We start from the raw sequence: 14,591 nt of genomic DNA, 5'->3' as shown, positions 1-14,591 counted from the left end.
TAACTGTAGTGAAGTTTAGTGTTAAAATTTAATAAAAAAAAAATAATGTACCTACTTTTCTCCGGCATTCTCAAACAAAATAACACTGATTCACTATAATTTATATGATAAACTACCAGTTTATATATTTTTAAATATTTTCTCAGCACTTTCCTATTCAAGATTCAGGAAACGAATGAACGTATTTTTCTCACATTCATATTTATAGAGTGACGAATTGAACAAGTCGGTGCAAGTTCGCGAAGCTTTGAGACAAAAATTGGCAAGAATGTTTACTGCGCATATGCTTGTAACAAGATGATACTGGTATATCATTATGTGCAGGTTTTTATCTACAACTTACACAATTTTATAAACATATATAATAAATTTTTTACTTCATAGGTACTTTTATAAATAATTTATATGTTTTTATATTATAAGATAATATGATGTAAGTAAATAGGTACTATCAGTGTATGTTGAGATCCACTATCGTGGACCCCCATTTTCATTTCATGGACCCCCAAATTTTTTTTTCGCTGACGTAGACCCCTTGCAGGTTGTCATAGACCCCTGGGGGTCGATATAGACCACTTTGGGAATCACTGGTCTAGGCTCTCCCCCAATGAGCCCGGAACTGGGGTTCAGTTCAGTTGGAAGTGGGGTTGGAGATGGCGTTCAGAGCAGTCTGGAGCCCCAGTCTCCTTCCCGCCAGGGCAATCCTGCGGCACAGCCAACCGTCCCTTCTCTTTGTGCAATGTGCGTGCCTCCGGGACCTCCTTTCGCCGCACCCCCGGGGTTCCGCCTTACAGCCCAGCTCCCTATGGATGAGCCTGGGTCCCCGGGGTCTGGGCTAGATCTGGGGTTCAGAGCAGTCAGAACTGGGGCCCAACACAGTCTGAGTTTTATCTCCTTCCCGCTAGGGAATGCCAGCCAGGCACTCAGCCGCCCTCCTCTCGGGCTCCGTCCTCTCCGCGCGCCGCGTGTCTCCGTACCTCAGGCTTTTACAGCTCCTCCGCGCTTCCTTCTGGTTTTCTCCTTCTTGTTGTAGAATTTCCAGTCAGTCAACTTTCCTGTAGTTCTGGGTAATGTCCATTTTATATTTTAGTTGTATTTTATTGAAATTGTTGTGTGCGGCTGCGTCTAGGTGTCTACCTAGGCAGCCATCTTGGATTCTCCCTATATAGTAATTTTTGCTTGATTATTTATATATTTGTCTATTTTCCTTTTCCTTTTATAGCATGATTGCTTTAAAAATATTAATAATAAAAGCAGCAGCCTTTCAGGGAATTTTTTTTTCAGGGAATATATTTAGAAACAATGGAATTTAACCATATACCAGGTGTACTGGTTAGTAATGCAGATTTTTTTCTTTTTCTTTTTTTTTTTTTAATATATTTTATTGATTTTTTACAGAGAGGAGGAGAGATGGATAGAGAGCTAGAAACGTTGATGAGAGAGAAACATCGACCAGCTGCCTCTTGCACATCCCCTACATCCCCTACATGTCCTTTGACCGGAATTGAACCTGGGATCTTTTAGTCCGCAGACCGACGCTCTACCACTGAGCCAAACCGGTTTCGGCTATGCAGATTTTTTTCAATAGATGGAATTACACATATGTTGATATATATGCGATTTGATATGTATGCTGTTTTGTTGTATTGACAACAAGCTTCAAAACTTCATATGTCAATTTTGCTGAAGGATTTAACATAGATATTTTTACACTTAAAAATGTCGAATTTTGTGCCAAAAAAGGGCATTTCCGGGAAATTTTAATTCATTACTTTATTTTGAAGAAACATGCTGCTGAATACTCTGGGAAGCTTATGGTGAACATGCTCCATCTCCAGATACTTGTGAATGCTGGTTTAAACACTTTTAAAGTGATGATTTTGATGTGAAACACAAAGAACATCCAGGTCAACTGAAAAAAGATTGAAGACCAACAATTACAAGCATTATTGGATGAAGATGCATGTCAAACTCAAAAACAACTTGCAGAAAGATTAAATGTTAGCAAACAATTTCCGATTGTTTACAAGCCATGGGAAAGATTTTAAAGGAAGGAAAATGGGTGCCTCATCAACTGAACATGGGAAACTGAAAAGTCATCAACAAAATGTTGCTTCAATGGCAGGAAAGAAAGTCTTTTTTGCATCAAATTTTGACTGGGGATGAAAAGTGGATTTATTTTGAGAATCCCAAACGCACAAAATCATTGGTTGATTCAAGTCAACCATCAACATCAACTGCAAGGCCAAATCACTTCGGAAAAAAGATAATGCTCTGTGTTTGATGGGATGAAGAAGGTGTGTATTATGAACTTCTAAAACCAGGTGAAACCATTAATATTGATCACTACGGACAACAAATAATCAATTTGAACCATGCTTTGATCATGAAACTACCAGAAGGTTCTAGAAGACACAGCAAAGTAATTTTGCTTCATGATGACACACCATCACACACTTCAAAGCCAGTTAAAGACACATTAGCCCTAACCAGTTTGGCTCAGTGGATAGAGTGTTGGCCTTCGGACTTAAGGGTCCCAGGTTCTATTCCCATCAAGGGCATGTACCTTGGTTATGGGCACCTACCCAGTAGGGAGTGTGCAGGAGGCAGCTGATCGATGTTTCTCTCTCATTGATGTTTCTGACTCTCTATCCCTCTCCCTTCCTCTCTGTTAAAAAATCAATTTTATATATATATATATATATATATATATATATATATATATATATATATATATATTTTTTTTTTAAGACACGTTAAAAGATCTTGCCTGGGAAGTATTAACCCACCTGCTATATTCATCAGACCTTGCTCCTTCAGATGACCACTTGTTCTGATCGATGGCACACGCACTTTCTGAGCAGCATTTCAAAACATATGAAGAAGTGGAAAATTGAGTCTCTGAATGGTTTGCCTCAAAACAAGAAAAATTCTATTGGGACAGTATCCACAAATTATCTGTAAGATGGGAGAAATGTGTAGCTAGCAATGGACATTACTTTGAATAAAGCACTTTTGATGTTTCTCTTGAAATTACCATGTTTTCTTTGATTACAAAATCTGCATTATTAACTAGTATACCCAGTATATGAGTAATAGTTGTCTTTTACATATAATTGAGACAAACACATTATTGAAGAGCTAGGCCTAGTACTATGTCTTCCCCTCCCCCCCAAATTATTTAATTTTCAAAGTGTCAGAAGAGCCTAATTTTATTTTTTTATTTATTTATTTATTTTTTTTAATCAATCTTTATTGTTCATATTATTACAAAGGTTCCTCATTTCTTCCCCCCTCCACCAGGTTCCCACTCGACCCTCTGCCCCCTCCCCATTCCCCATTGTCCTCATCCATAGGTGCACAGTTTATGTTCAGTCTCTTCCTCCCTCCCTTTCCCCGATAGTAAATCCCTTTTCAGATAGTAAATCTGTTACTTAGCATTTTCTCATATCAATAATACCTCCACATGCCCAATGATACACTTCACACAAAAGACATTTTCAAATAGGTCAACCAGCCTCATCCAGGCCCCACCCAAGGCACTCACAGATCAACACCCCAGCGCTATACTAACTCAACACATCCAGATCTAAGCCTTCATCACTTGATTCAGCAGACCCTCAAGTTCCCGCAAAAGTTTCCAGCCATGTCTGAGAGGCAGCCGTGGGCAGGTACATGCGAGGAGCGAGCTGTTTCGGGCCTGGCTGCTCCGGGCCTGGCCTCTGTTGCTCTGGTTCGTTCCACAAACAGCTGCTCCGGGTCTGGTCACTGCCGCTCCCGACCTAGTTGCTCTGGACTTGGCTGTTGCTGCTACAGGCCTGGCCGCACCTGACCCGGCTGCTCTGGGCCCGGTTGCTCCGGTCCCGGCCGCTCCGGGCCTGGCCGCTCCCAGCCTGTCAGCCGCTGCTCCGGGCCTGGCTGCTCCCAGCCTGGCAGCCACTGCTCCTGGCCTGGCCGCACCAGACCCGGCTGCTCCGGGCCTGGCCGCTCCCAGCCTGGCAGCTGCTGAGAAGAGCCTAATTTTACATGTGAAAAAAATTTCGTCCTCTATTTTTTAATTTATTGATTTGAGAGTGAGAAACATCAATTTTGTTATTGTTATTGTTTTTCTTATTTATGCATTCATTGGTTGATTCTTGTGTGTGCCCTGACCAGGGATCAAACCTGCAACCTTGGCATATTAGGGTGATGCTCTAACCATCTGAGCTACCGGCCAGGGCTAGTCCTCTAATTTGAAGGATTACCATCTGATCTACCGGCCAGGGCTAGTCCTCTAATTTGAAGGATTACCGTGATAAGGGTCAGATTTGCATTGGTCACATACATGTTAACATAGTTGCTGCTTTCCCTTTCTTTCTACACATTCTAGCTCCTCTTACTTTCCCTCTGTTAAATAGTTCACATTTTTGCTTGACATAGATTTCCTCCTTAAATCATTAGTAAAACTATTCAGAATTGTATTCAATTTGGTGTTTTGTGTGTGTTATATATTTTTGTTGATTTCAGAGAAGAAGGGAGAAGGATAGAGAGTCAGAATCATTGATCGGCTGCCTCCTGCCCACCCACACTGGGGATTAAGCCTGCAACCTAGGCATGGGCCCTGACCTGGCATTGAACCTGGTTCATAGGTCAGTGATCAATTTCTGAGCCACGCAGGCCAAGCAGAATTGCATTAAATTTGTAGGTAGAAGTCCAGTCCTATTGTAGGGTGGACAAGGTTAGGAATATGTGGTTAGAGAGTCTGCTTTTGTAGAAGCTCATACTTGCTGAAGACCTGTTGCTGATAGCTATCTTGCAAACGGTCTGAATCATAAAAGGTCAGGGAAAATGAGCTTTTATCCAAATAAGTCTTAGATACACGTTTGCCTTCATGTCACTAATTTCTAGTTAATTCAATCTTTAAATACTCCTTCCTGCTTGAGTGTAAGCATTTCCATAACTAACTATGTTTAGAAACATCTATATGATATGTGTTCTGCTTAGCAGGCATTGAAGGTATATAATTGCCTCTAAAATGGACTTTGTTAGTGAGTATGAAGAACTTTGATGATAACCATAAGAATATTCATGGACTTTTCAGTGGAAATTTGTACAAAGTATCCAAATATATGAAAATCTAAGTAGTTCCCCCCACTTCTACCTACCTGTTTACCTTGGATTTACCAGTTTCTGCATTTTTGGAATTGGTGGCAAGCCAAGATACAACCCTTCCCTTTTAAGCTTTTACATCTAGAGCAGGAAGACAGGCTGGTAATGTGCTCTTAAGTATAGGAATAGCCTTGAAGAATGCGTAGGATTTTTGTTTGTTCATTAGTCGGCCTTAGGGAATTTAATTGAGAAACCAGGCATGGGAAGGATGTTCCGGGAAGAAAGAAGGAAAGCATTGTATTATTACTGCTCGTTCTGTATGGACCTGAAAGAACTATGTGTTCAATCTTTCATTCAGAATTAAAGGTATCTCTTACATGTTAGGATTGACCACCCCTCTTTGATGCCTTCACACACCCCCATGTGAGTATCTGTTGCAGCACTTAACATACTTTATTGAATTTTTTTAACCTTTTGACTGCATTAAATTCCTTGAGGACAGGAACTCTGTCTGCTACCTCTGTGTGTCCCAGCACCTCAGTTCCTAGAACACATTTGGCTTCCTGAAGTGTGTCCCAGGGAATTCTGTGTAACTGAGTATGGTCCCTTTGCAGATGGCATGCTTGCTCAAGTGATGCTGCTTCGGTTGAAAACATTTGAGTCTGCTTGGTGTTAGAGGGAGTACTAAGGGACATGATTGAGAGGCTGAATAATGGCCTTGATAGGACCTCAGATTGGTTTCAGCTTCAGTCAGTAGGTCCAAGACTATTTTGCCCTGTCCTCAGATTTGATAGACTTGATGATAATTGATTGACTCAGGCTGTGTGGCACCAAAGGAGAACTCAGACTTTGAGAGCCAAGCGATCTCAGTTAAACCCTGGCTGTGTTGTCTGCTAGTTTGCTCATCTGAAAAACAGAATGATAATAAGTAGAGTGAATGTTACCATTACAAGGGAGAATGTGTGTAAATTATGTACTGCTGGTTCAACAGTAAGCACAAATAGTGTTTTAGATAGTTATTATGATCATAAGACCTAGGAGATACTGATTTACAACCCAAATGCCAAACCTATTACTTCAGAATATTTATAAAATCGTCAAATAGATGAAGATGATTGTGTCCAGAATAATTTGACCTCAGAAAGGTTGCTTAGAGCAGTGGTCGCCAACCGGTGGTTCTTAACCACTGGTGGTCTGTGAGGTCCAAAAAGTTGGTGACCGCTGGCTTAGAGCAGTGTTTTTCAACCTTTTTTGGGCAAAGGCACACTTGTTTCATGAAAAAAATCACGAGGCACACCACCATTAGAAAATGTTAAAAAATTTAACTCTGTGCCTATATTGACTATATATAAAGTAATTCTCTTGAATAGGAATCAAATAAACACAAAGAAAGTATTTTATAATTACTTTATTATGAAATATTAAGTAAACAAAATAGTGAAAAATTATAAAATTCTTGTCTTGTCTGCACCTACGGCACACCAGGCAACATCTCGCGGCACACTAGTGTGCCGCGGAACAGCGGTTGAAAAACGCTGGCTTAGAGAATCAAGAGGAATAGTTAAATCTAATAATGGCTACCATCCCCAAGCTCTGATTGCCTGAGGTGTTCATCTTCCTAAGAGGATTAACTGTCAAGTCTGGCAGAACTTATTTGGGTTCCCTTTACCTTGATGCTTAACAAACTCCAGATTGACTACTTGCTTCTTTTTACTTATTCCTCAAGTCGGGAAGATATCATTAATTTTAATTTCTATAACAGTCATTCAGGTTTATGTCAGATTTTTAGGATATTTTTCTGTTTATATAAGTTGTCCCAAAACATGTATATACCCTTTAACAGCTGATAGCCTAATTGATGTTTCCTTCCTTCCTTTCTTCCTTCCTTCCTTCCTTCCTTTATTTATTTACTTATTTATTTATATCCAGGCTAAGCTTTAAACAAAGAAAATTCTTCTTAAAATGTTACTGGGAGTTTGAAAATGCAGTTGAAATACAAACACTGCCTTTATAATTATTTAAAATGTGTATACATTTTTTGGAGGACACCCTTTCCCCCAAAAAAATACACACTTTAATAACTTATAACTCACTTATTTTTTACTCCTTTACACTTTTTTTTTAAATAAATTTTTATTGTTCATCTTATTACAAATGTTCCTTTCCCCCCCCCCCTTCTCACCCCACCCTCTGTCCTTTCCCCACCCCCCATTGTCCTCATCCATAGGTGCACAGTTTATGTTCAGTCTCTTCCCACATCTCCCTCTCCCCTTTTCCCCAAGAATCATCAGTTCACTCCCCTTCCATACCTCTGATTCTATTATATTCAACAGTTAATATTGTTCCTCAGATTTTTTTTTTAGTTTCCTTGGTTTTTAGATTCACTTGATAGTTACGTATTTGTTGTTCATAATTTTTATCTTTATTTACTTTCTCTTCTGAAAGAACCCCCTTCAGCAATTCATATAATTCTGGTTTGGTGTTGATGAACTCCTTTAGCTTTTTTTTATTAGTGAAGCTCTTTATCTGACCTTCGAATCTGAGTGATAGCTTTGCTGGATAGATTATCTTTGGCTGTAGGTTCTTACTATTCATCACCTTGAATATTTCTTGCCATTCCCGTCTGGCATGCATGGTTTCTGTTGAGAAATCAGCTGACAATCGTTTAGGTGCTCCTTTATAGGTAACTACCTGCTTAGCTCTTGCTGCTTTTAATATTCTCTCTTTGTCTTTTGCTCTTGGAATCTTAATTATGATTTGTCTTGGTGTGGTCCTCTTTGGATTCCTTTTGTTTGGAGTTCTGTGTGCTTCCTGGACTTGTAAGTCCAATTCTTTCACCAGGTGGGGGAAGTTTTCTGTCACTATTTCTTTCAGTATGTTTTCGATATCTTGCTCTCTTTCATCTTCTGGACCCCCATAATTCTGATGTTGGATCGTTTGAAGTTGTCCCAGAGGTTTCTTACATCATCTTCAATTTTCTGGATTCTCTTGCCTTCTAGCTTCTGCAGAGGAGTGTCTTCTGGCTCTTTATGTTCCAAATCTTTGACTTGATTGTTGCGATCTTCTATTCTGTTTTTAGGACTCTGTAAAATATTTTTTATTTCAAATAAATGTATTCTTTATTTCTTGTTGATCCCTTATCATTTCTTGTTGATCCCTTTTCAAATCCTCATAGGTCTCATTTATTTTATCGGCCTTTTCTAGGAGACTCTTGAAAAACCTTATAAGTGTGGTTTTGAACTCTATATCCAGTCGCTTTTTGTCCTCCATTTCTTTCGTTTGTGATCTATTTGGTTAGGCATTTTTGCAGGCAGCTTTCCTGATGGGGCGGGGTTTCAGGGTGGAGCCTACAGCCTTGGCTTCCGTCAGCCCCGCCCTATGTGACTCCTGAGACTCGGTCCTTCAGTACTTGTTGCAAGCACCTCTGAGAGAAAGGTGCCCTCGATTTTCGCCTGCTGCCAAACTGTCTATGCTCTCCCCCAATGAGTCCGGTATTGGGGTTCAGTTCAGTTGGAAGTGGAGTTGGAGGTGGCGTTCAGAGCAGTCTGGAGCCCCTGTCTCCTTCCCGTCAGGGCAATCCCGCGGCACAGCCGGCCAGCCCTTCTCTGTGCGCACTGTGCGCGCCTCCAGGACCTCCTCTCGCAGTTCCCTGGGGTTCCGCCTTACAGCCCAGCTCCCTATGGGTGAGCCTGGGTCCCCAGGGTCTGGCCTAGAATTGGGGTTCAGAGCAGTTGGAGCTGGGCCCAGCACAATCGGAGCTTTTCTCTGCTTCCCGCTTGGGAACGCCATCCAGGCACTCGGCCTCCCTCCTCTCCGGCTCCGTCCTCTCCGCGTGCCTCAAGTCTCCGTACCTTAGGCTTTTACAGCTCCTCCGCGCTTCCTTCTGGTTTTCTCCTTGCTTCTTGTTGTAGGATTTCCAGTCAGTCGACTTTCCTGTAGTTCTGGGTAATGTCCATTTTATATTTTAGTTGTATTTTATTGAAATTGTTGTGTGTGGCTGCGGCTAGTTGCCTACGCGAGCAGCCATCTTGGATTCTCTACTCCTTTACACATTTAACTGATTTGAAATAATGGGTGAAGCCAGACTAAGCCTTGAACAAAATTAGTCCATTAGACTTTTTAATGGGGATACATAAAAGATAAAGTTTACAGTACAAAACCGGGAACAGTTGAAGTACTGAGGGCGATTCCATTGCTTTGTGTTATCAGCAGTGCCTGGACCAGAATGGTCATCAGTTTGAAAACAGGCATTGACAAAAATCTTATTCATTTGTGTGGATTCTTTTAAATTTTGAAAGTGAACTGTATATTCATAAACACAGACTTAATAGTCATTCAAAGTGTGATTTTTTTACAGAGAGAAAGGGAGAGGGATAGAGAGTTGGAAACATTGATGAGAGAGAAACATTGATCAGCTGCCTCCTGCACAACCCCCACTGGGGATGTGCCCGCAACCAAGGTATATGCCCTTGACTGGAATCGAACCTGGGACTCTTCAGTCCGCAGGCCGACGCTCTATCCACTGAGCCAAACCAGTCAGGCCCAAGGCAGCAATCTTAACACATTTGATTCTCAACAATTTTGTGAGGGAGATACTCTTTGTTACCCTCACTTTACTGATGAGGTCCTCAGGCCCAGGAAAATGACATAGCAGGTCTGCTTCTGGAGTCCTGACTGTCTACTCTGCATTATCCAGACTGCTTCTCATTGTGGAGCTGAGAACCCCTTGCTCTGTGTACAAGCCAAGGAGCAGGCTCCTGAGCCGGCATCTGAGCTCTTCTGGGATCCGACCTCTGCTCTTTGGGACTTCATTATCTCCTGTCTGTTTTGTGCTACAAACTGTAGCAATTCAACTGTGCTCATGGTTGGCCTACACACAGTGCTGTTTATAGCCTCTGCGCTTTGGCCCCTCTGCCCCACATACCTAACTCACTCAGGGAGGAGCCCCTCAAGGACGTTTCCTCCACCTTTCTCCTGTGTCCAGTTCCCACCGCAGACAGACAGATACCTGTGTAACACGTACAGTAAGTATAGAGAAAAGATGATGGTAATGCACAAGGAAGGTAAATACTTTGCATTTAGCAGTTTGGTTCTTTATCCCAGACTACGCCATCAGCTCCTTTGAGGGCAGGAATTCATACCATTTGTACCGAGTATATAGACAAAAAATGAAACATGATCTGAACAAGTGAACACATCTTTTCTCCTAAATTATATTTCCTACTTCATAATTCCACATCCTTAAAATTATGAAAAGCCTTTTTTATAGTCTTTTGGAAAATTATATAAATGCAGATCTTCAAGATAATCACATTTTTAGGTAATGATTTTTCTTCTTTTTTTTTCCTTTTGAAGCTCCTTGCCCGGCTTGAAGGTAGACGGTCCTTGAAAGAAATAGAACCCTGTCTGTTTGTCGATGAAGATGAACCTGTGCATGGTAAAAACACAACTTTAAACCAAATGGCGTGTCACAAATTAATTTTATAAATGAAAGTACTTTTTTCATATATAATCATGTACCTAGCAAGAGTCTCTGTGGGTTCAACTGTAAAATTAAAATGACACAGATCATGACAGAATTTTTAAAAAAAGCTCACTTGAGAATATTTTTTTCATTTCTTTTATTTTCTTTTTTTTTTTTTTTAAGTTTCCGAACTTTTTGAATGTTGTTTATTTTTTTAACATCTTTATTGTTGAGCCTGGTCAGTTCGGCCCATGAACTAGGAGGTCATGGTTCAATTCCCAGAACACATACCTGCATTGTGGGCTCCATCCCCAGTGGGGACTGTGAATCTCTCTCATTGATTGATGTTTCTATCTCGTTACCCCTCTCCCTTCCTTTCTCTAAAATCAATAAATAAATAAAAACTTTTTTAAGTCTTTATTGTTGAGAGTATTACAGATAACCCTTTCCTTTATCCCCCAATTTTCCTCCTCCACCCAGATCCCTCCCATTACAGGTCTTCACCACCCTGTTGTTTGTGTCCATGGGTAATGCATGTATGCATATAAGTTTTTTGGTTGATCTCTTTCAACCCCCTTCCCTCTGAGATTTGTCATCCCTCTGAGATTTGTCAGTCTGTTCCATGTTTACATGTCTCTGGTTCTATTTTTATTTATCAGTTTATTTTGTTCATTCGATTCCTTGTTAATTTTTTTATTTTTAGATTCAATTATTGATAGATATGTATCTATCTTGTCATTTTATTGTTCACATTTTTCTTCAATTTAATATTTTTGTTTTATTCAGTTTAATATTTTATGTAATACTGGTTTGGTGGTAATAAACTCCTTTAGCTTTTTCTTATCTGTGAAGCTCTTTTAAAAAAAAAAAAATGGTTTGTTTCTTTGTTTTTAATTTCAGAGGAAGGGAGAGGGAGAAATAGAAACATCTATAATGAGAGAGAATTATTGATTGGCTGCCTCCTGCACACCCCCTACTAGGGACTGAGCCTGCAACCTGGACATGTGCCCTGACCAGGAATTGAACCATGACCTCCGGATTCATAAGTCGACATTCAATCACTGAGTGACACCAGCTGGGCTGTGAAGTTCTTTATCTGATCTTCAATTCTAAATGATAGCTTTTCTGGGTAGAATAATCTTGGTTGTAGGTCCTTGATTTTCCTCACTTTGAATATTTCTTGCCACTTCCTTCTGGCCTGCAAAGTTTCTGTTGGGAAATCAGCTGATAGTCCTTTGGGTATTCCCCTAAAGTTAACTTACGGCTTTTCTCTTGCAGCTTTTAAGATTCTCTCTTTGTCTTTAACCTTTGGCATTTTAATTATATGTCTTTTTTTTTTTTTTTTTTTTTTTTTTTTGTCCTCACCGGAGCATACTTTTTCCTTGATTTTTAGAGAGAGTAGAAGAAAGAGTGAAGGACAGAGAGAAATACCGATGGGAGAGAAGCACATTGATTGGTTGCCTCTTGCATGTGCCCTAACAACGCCCAGACTGGGAAGGAGCCTGTAACCAAGGTACGTGTCCTTGACCAGGATTGAATCCAGGACCTTCAGTTCGCACTATTCACTGAGCCAAACCAGCTAGAACTTAATCATGATATGTCTTGATGTGAGCCTCTTTGGGTTCCTCTTGTTTAGGACTCTGCATTTCCTGGACTTGTATGTCTATTTCTTTCACTAGTTAAGGCAATTTTGTCATTGTTTTTCAAATAGGTTTTTAATTTCTCTCTTCTCTTTCCAACACCACCATGAAGCAAATGTTGATAAGCTTAAAATTATCCCAGAGGATAACTGTTCACTATCTTTATACTTTTTGGTTCTTTTTTCTTTTTGCTCTTCTGACTGGGTGTTTTTTGCTTCCTCGTATTCCAGTTTGCTGATTTGATTCTTAGCATCCTCTACTGTTGATTTACTATAAATTATTCTTCATTTCAGTTAGTGAATCCTTCATTTCTGACTGATCCTTTGTTATGTTGTTGATGTTCTCACAAAGTTCCTTGAAGTTCTCATTAAGTTCTAAGAGCATCCTTATACCATTGTTGTGAATTCCATCTGGTAGTTTGCTTGCTTCCATTTTATTTGGTTCTTTTTTTCTGGCGATGTCTTCTCTTCGTTCATTTCTGACATGTTTATTTGTCTCCACATTTTGGCTGCTTCTCTTTGTTTGTTTCTATGTAGTAGATAGAGCTGTTGTGTCTCCCAGAATTGGTATAGTGGCCTTGTATAGTTGTGTCTTATAGAGTCCAGTGGCTCAGCCTCCCCAGTCATCTGAGTTGGGCACTCTAGGTGCACCCATGTGTGCACAGTCCTGTTGTATTTGAGCTTTGATTGCTGTTGGCATTGTTGAGAGGAATTGACCCCCAGGCCAATTGGCTATGAGGACCAGCTGCAACTACAGAGAGGGAGCTGCTGTGGGAGACACACTTATGGAGCAGGACTTGCATCAGTGGGTTTTGGTGCTCACTGAGTCTGCCCCTTGAGTGTTTTGCTACTGGATGTGGTAAGGCTGTAATCTGACATAGTCTGAAGCTGATCTCTAGATGCACTGGCTGTGGGGCTTCTTGGGAGGTATATAGCCATCTCCAGCTCCTGCCTGAGTCCTGCCTGGGGCTACCTGGCATGAGTTACAGAGCAATCTTTAGATGGCTGCTACTTGTGTTGGGCTTGGAGACGCCCAGGAGAAGGCAGGCTGCTGCTAGTACAGGACCATGGGGCATGCTGAGGTCAGGTGCTGTGTGTCCGGGAGACAAGGAGTCTGAAGCCTGAGCTAGGACAGGCTCTTAATATGAAAAAGCCATCGCAAACAGCTTGGGTGCGGCTGCACATTGGATGGGGTGGGGTCTCAGAATCAGCTGCAGGCTGATGGAGACTCAGGTATGGTGACTGCTGGTTGGCTTTGTGGCAGGGAGGTCTCAGCAAAGGAACATTGTCCCCTGCCAGTACTTCTGTCTGGTACAAAGCTACCCCCAGTTCTTGGTCTGATGCCAGACAAGTTAATTTCTCCCTGTATGTCCCTGGATTCTTTTAAGCTTCTGTCCTCGTGCTGGAGCTCAGGGAGTGAGTCTGAGTAAGTCTGTGCTATGTGCCAGCCCTTTGAGAGAGAGAAACATCAATATGAGAGAGGCATGCCAGTTCATTGCCTTTCACATGAGCCCTGACCAGGGCCAGGAAAATGAGCCTGCAACCCAGGTACATGCCCTTGACCAGGAATGAAACCTGCAACTCTTTAGTGCACAGGCTAGTGCTCTAACCACTGATATACCTGCCAGGGCTGACAGGACACTGAAGCCTGCTTTATCTACGTTAGATGAAATTAAGTTTGGCTTTTCTGCGGTAAATCTTCAGAATAAACTGAGCTCTTTTATTCCAACACAATATTTGTGGGAATTTTAAAAAAATTATTCTTTAGAAGTTTGAGAATCACAGGAAAGACTCAGGCACCCTGTTCTGTTAATATTTCTACAGTCAGAAAAATACATATCTACTTGTTCCATTAGCACTGCTACCCTAGAGAAAACTTATAAAGAAGGTAATGTGCTTAGGTTGTTGGTTTTTTTAATGAACTGTAACAGTTTTATAGAGATGCAGTTCATTTAAGTGTACAATTCAGTGATTTTTTTAGTATTCACACAGTTATACAGCCACCCCCACGTTTCATTTTAGAACATTTTCATCACCCCACAGGAAACTTGAGCCTGTTAGTTACTCCCCACTTCTTCCCACACCCTCAACCCTAGGCAACTGCTAATCTACCTCCTGACTCTATCAATTTGTCTTTTCTTGACATTTTATATAATTGGAGCCATATATTATATGATCTTCTGTGACAAGTTTCTTTTACTTTGCATAATCTTTTCAAGGTTCGTCATATTGTAGCTTACATCAGTAGTTCACCCCTTTTTATTGTTGAATAATATTCCATGTATGGGTATACTACATTTTATTTATCCATTCATCAGTTGATGTCATTTGGGTTGTTTCTACTTTTTTTTTTTAAAATATATATTTTATTGATTTTTTACAGAGAGGAAGGGAGAGAGA

At 40.7% G+C, this 14,591-nt stretch overlaps 1 protein-coding gene across 1 annotated transcript in view; it reads left to right on the top strand.

Moving 5' to 3' along the window:
• Positions 1-14,591, top strand: part of XRCC2 (X-ray repair cross complementing 2) — a gene marked incomplete at its 5' end in the record, with an annotated part of 40,139 nt that overhangs the window by 12,552 nt on the left and 12,996 nt on the right. The window contains one exon of the mRNA XM_084897549.1: positions 10,444-10,525. Coding sequence (XP_084753675.1) covers positions 10,444-10,525 — 82 coding nt within the window. The remainder of the gene's footprint in view (positions 1-10,443; positions 10,526-14,591) is intronic.

The sequence above is a fragment of the Pipistrellus hanaki genome (genome assembly GCF_964339955.1).
Source record: "Pipistrellus hanaki genome assembly, chromosome: 10".
In the NCBI taxonomy this organism is placed as follows: domain Eukaryota; kingdom Metazoa; phylum Chordata; class Mammalia; order Chiroptera; family Vespertilionidae; genus Pipistrellus; species Pipistrellus hanaki.
This window is presented reverse-complemented; position numbering and strand designations above follow the sequence as displayed.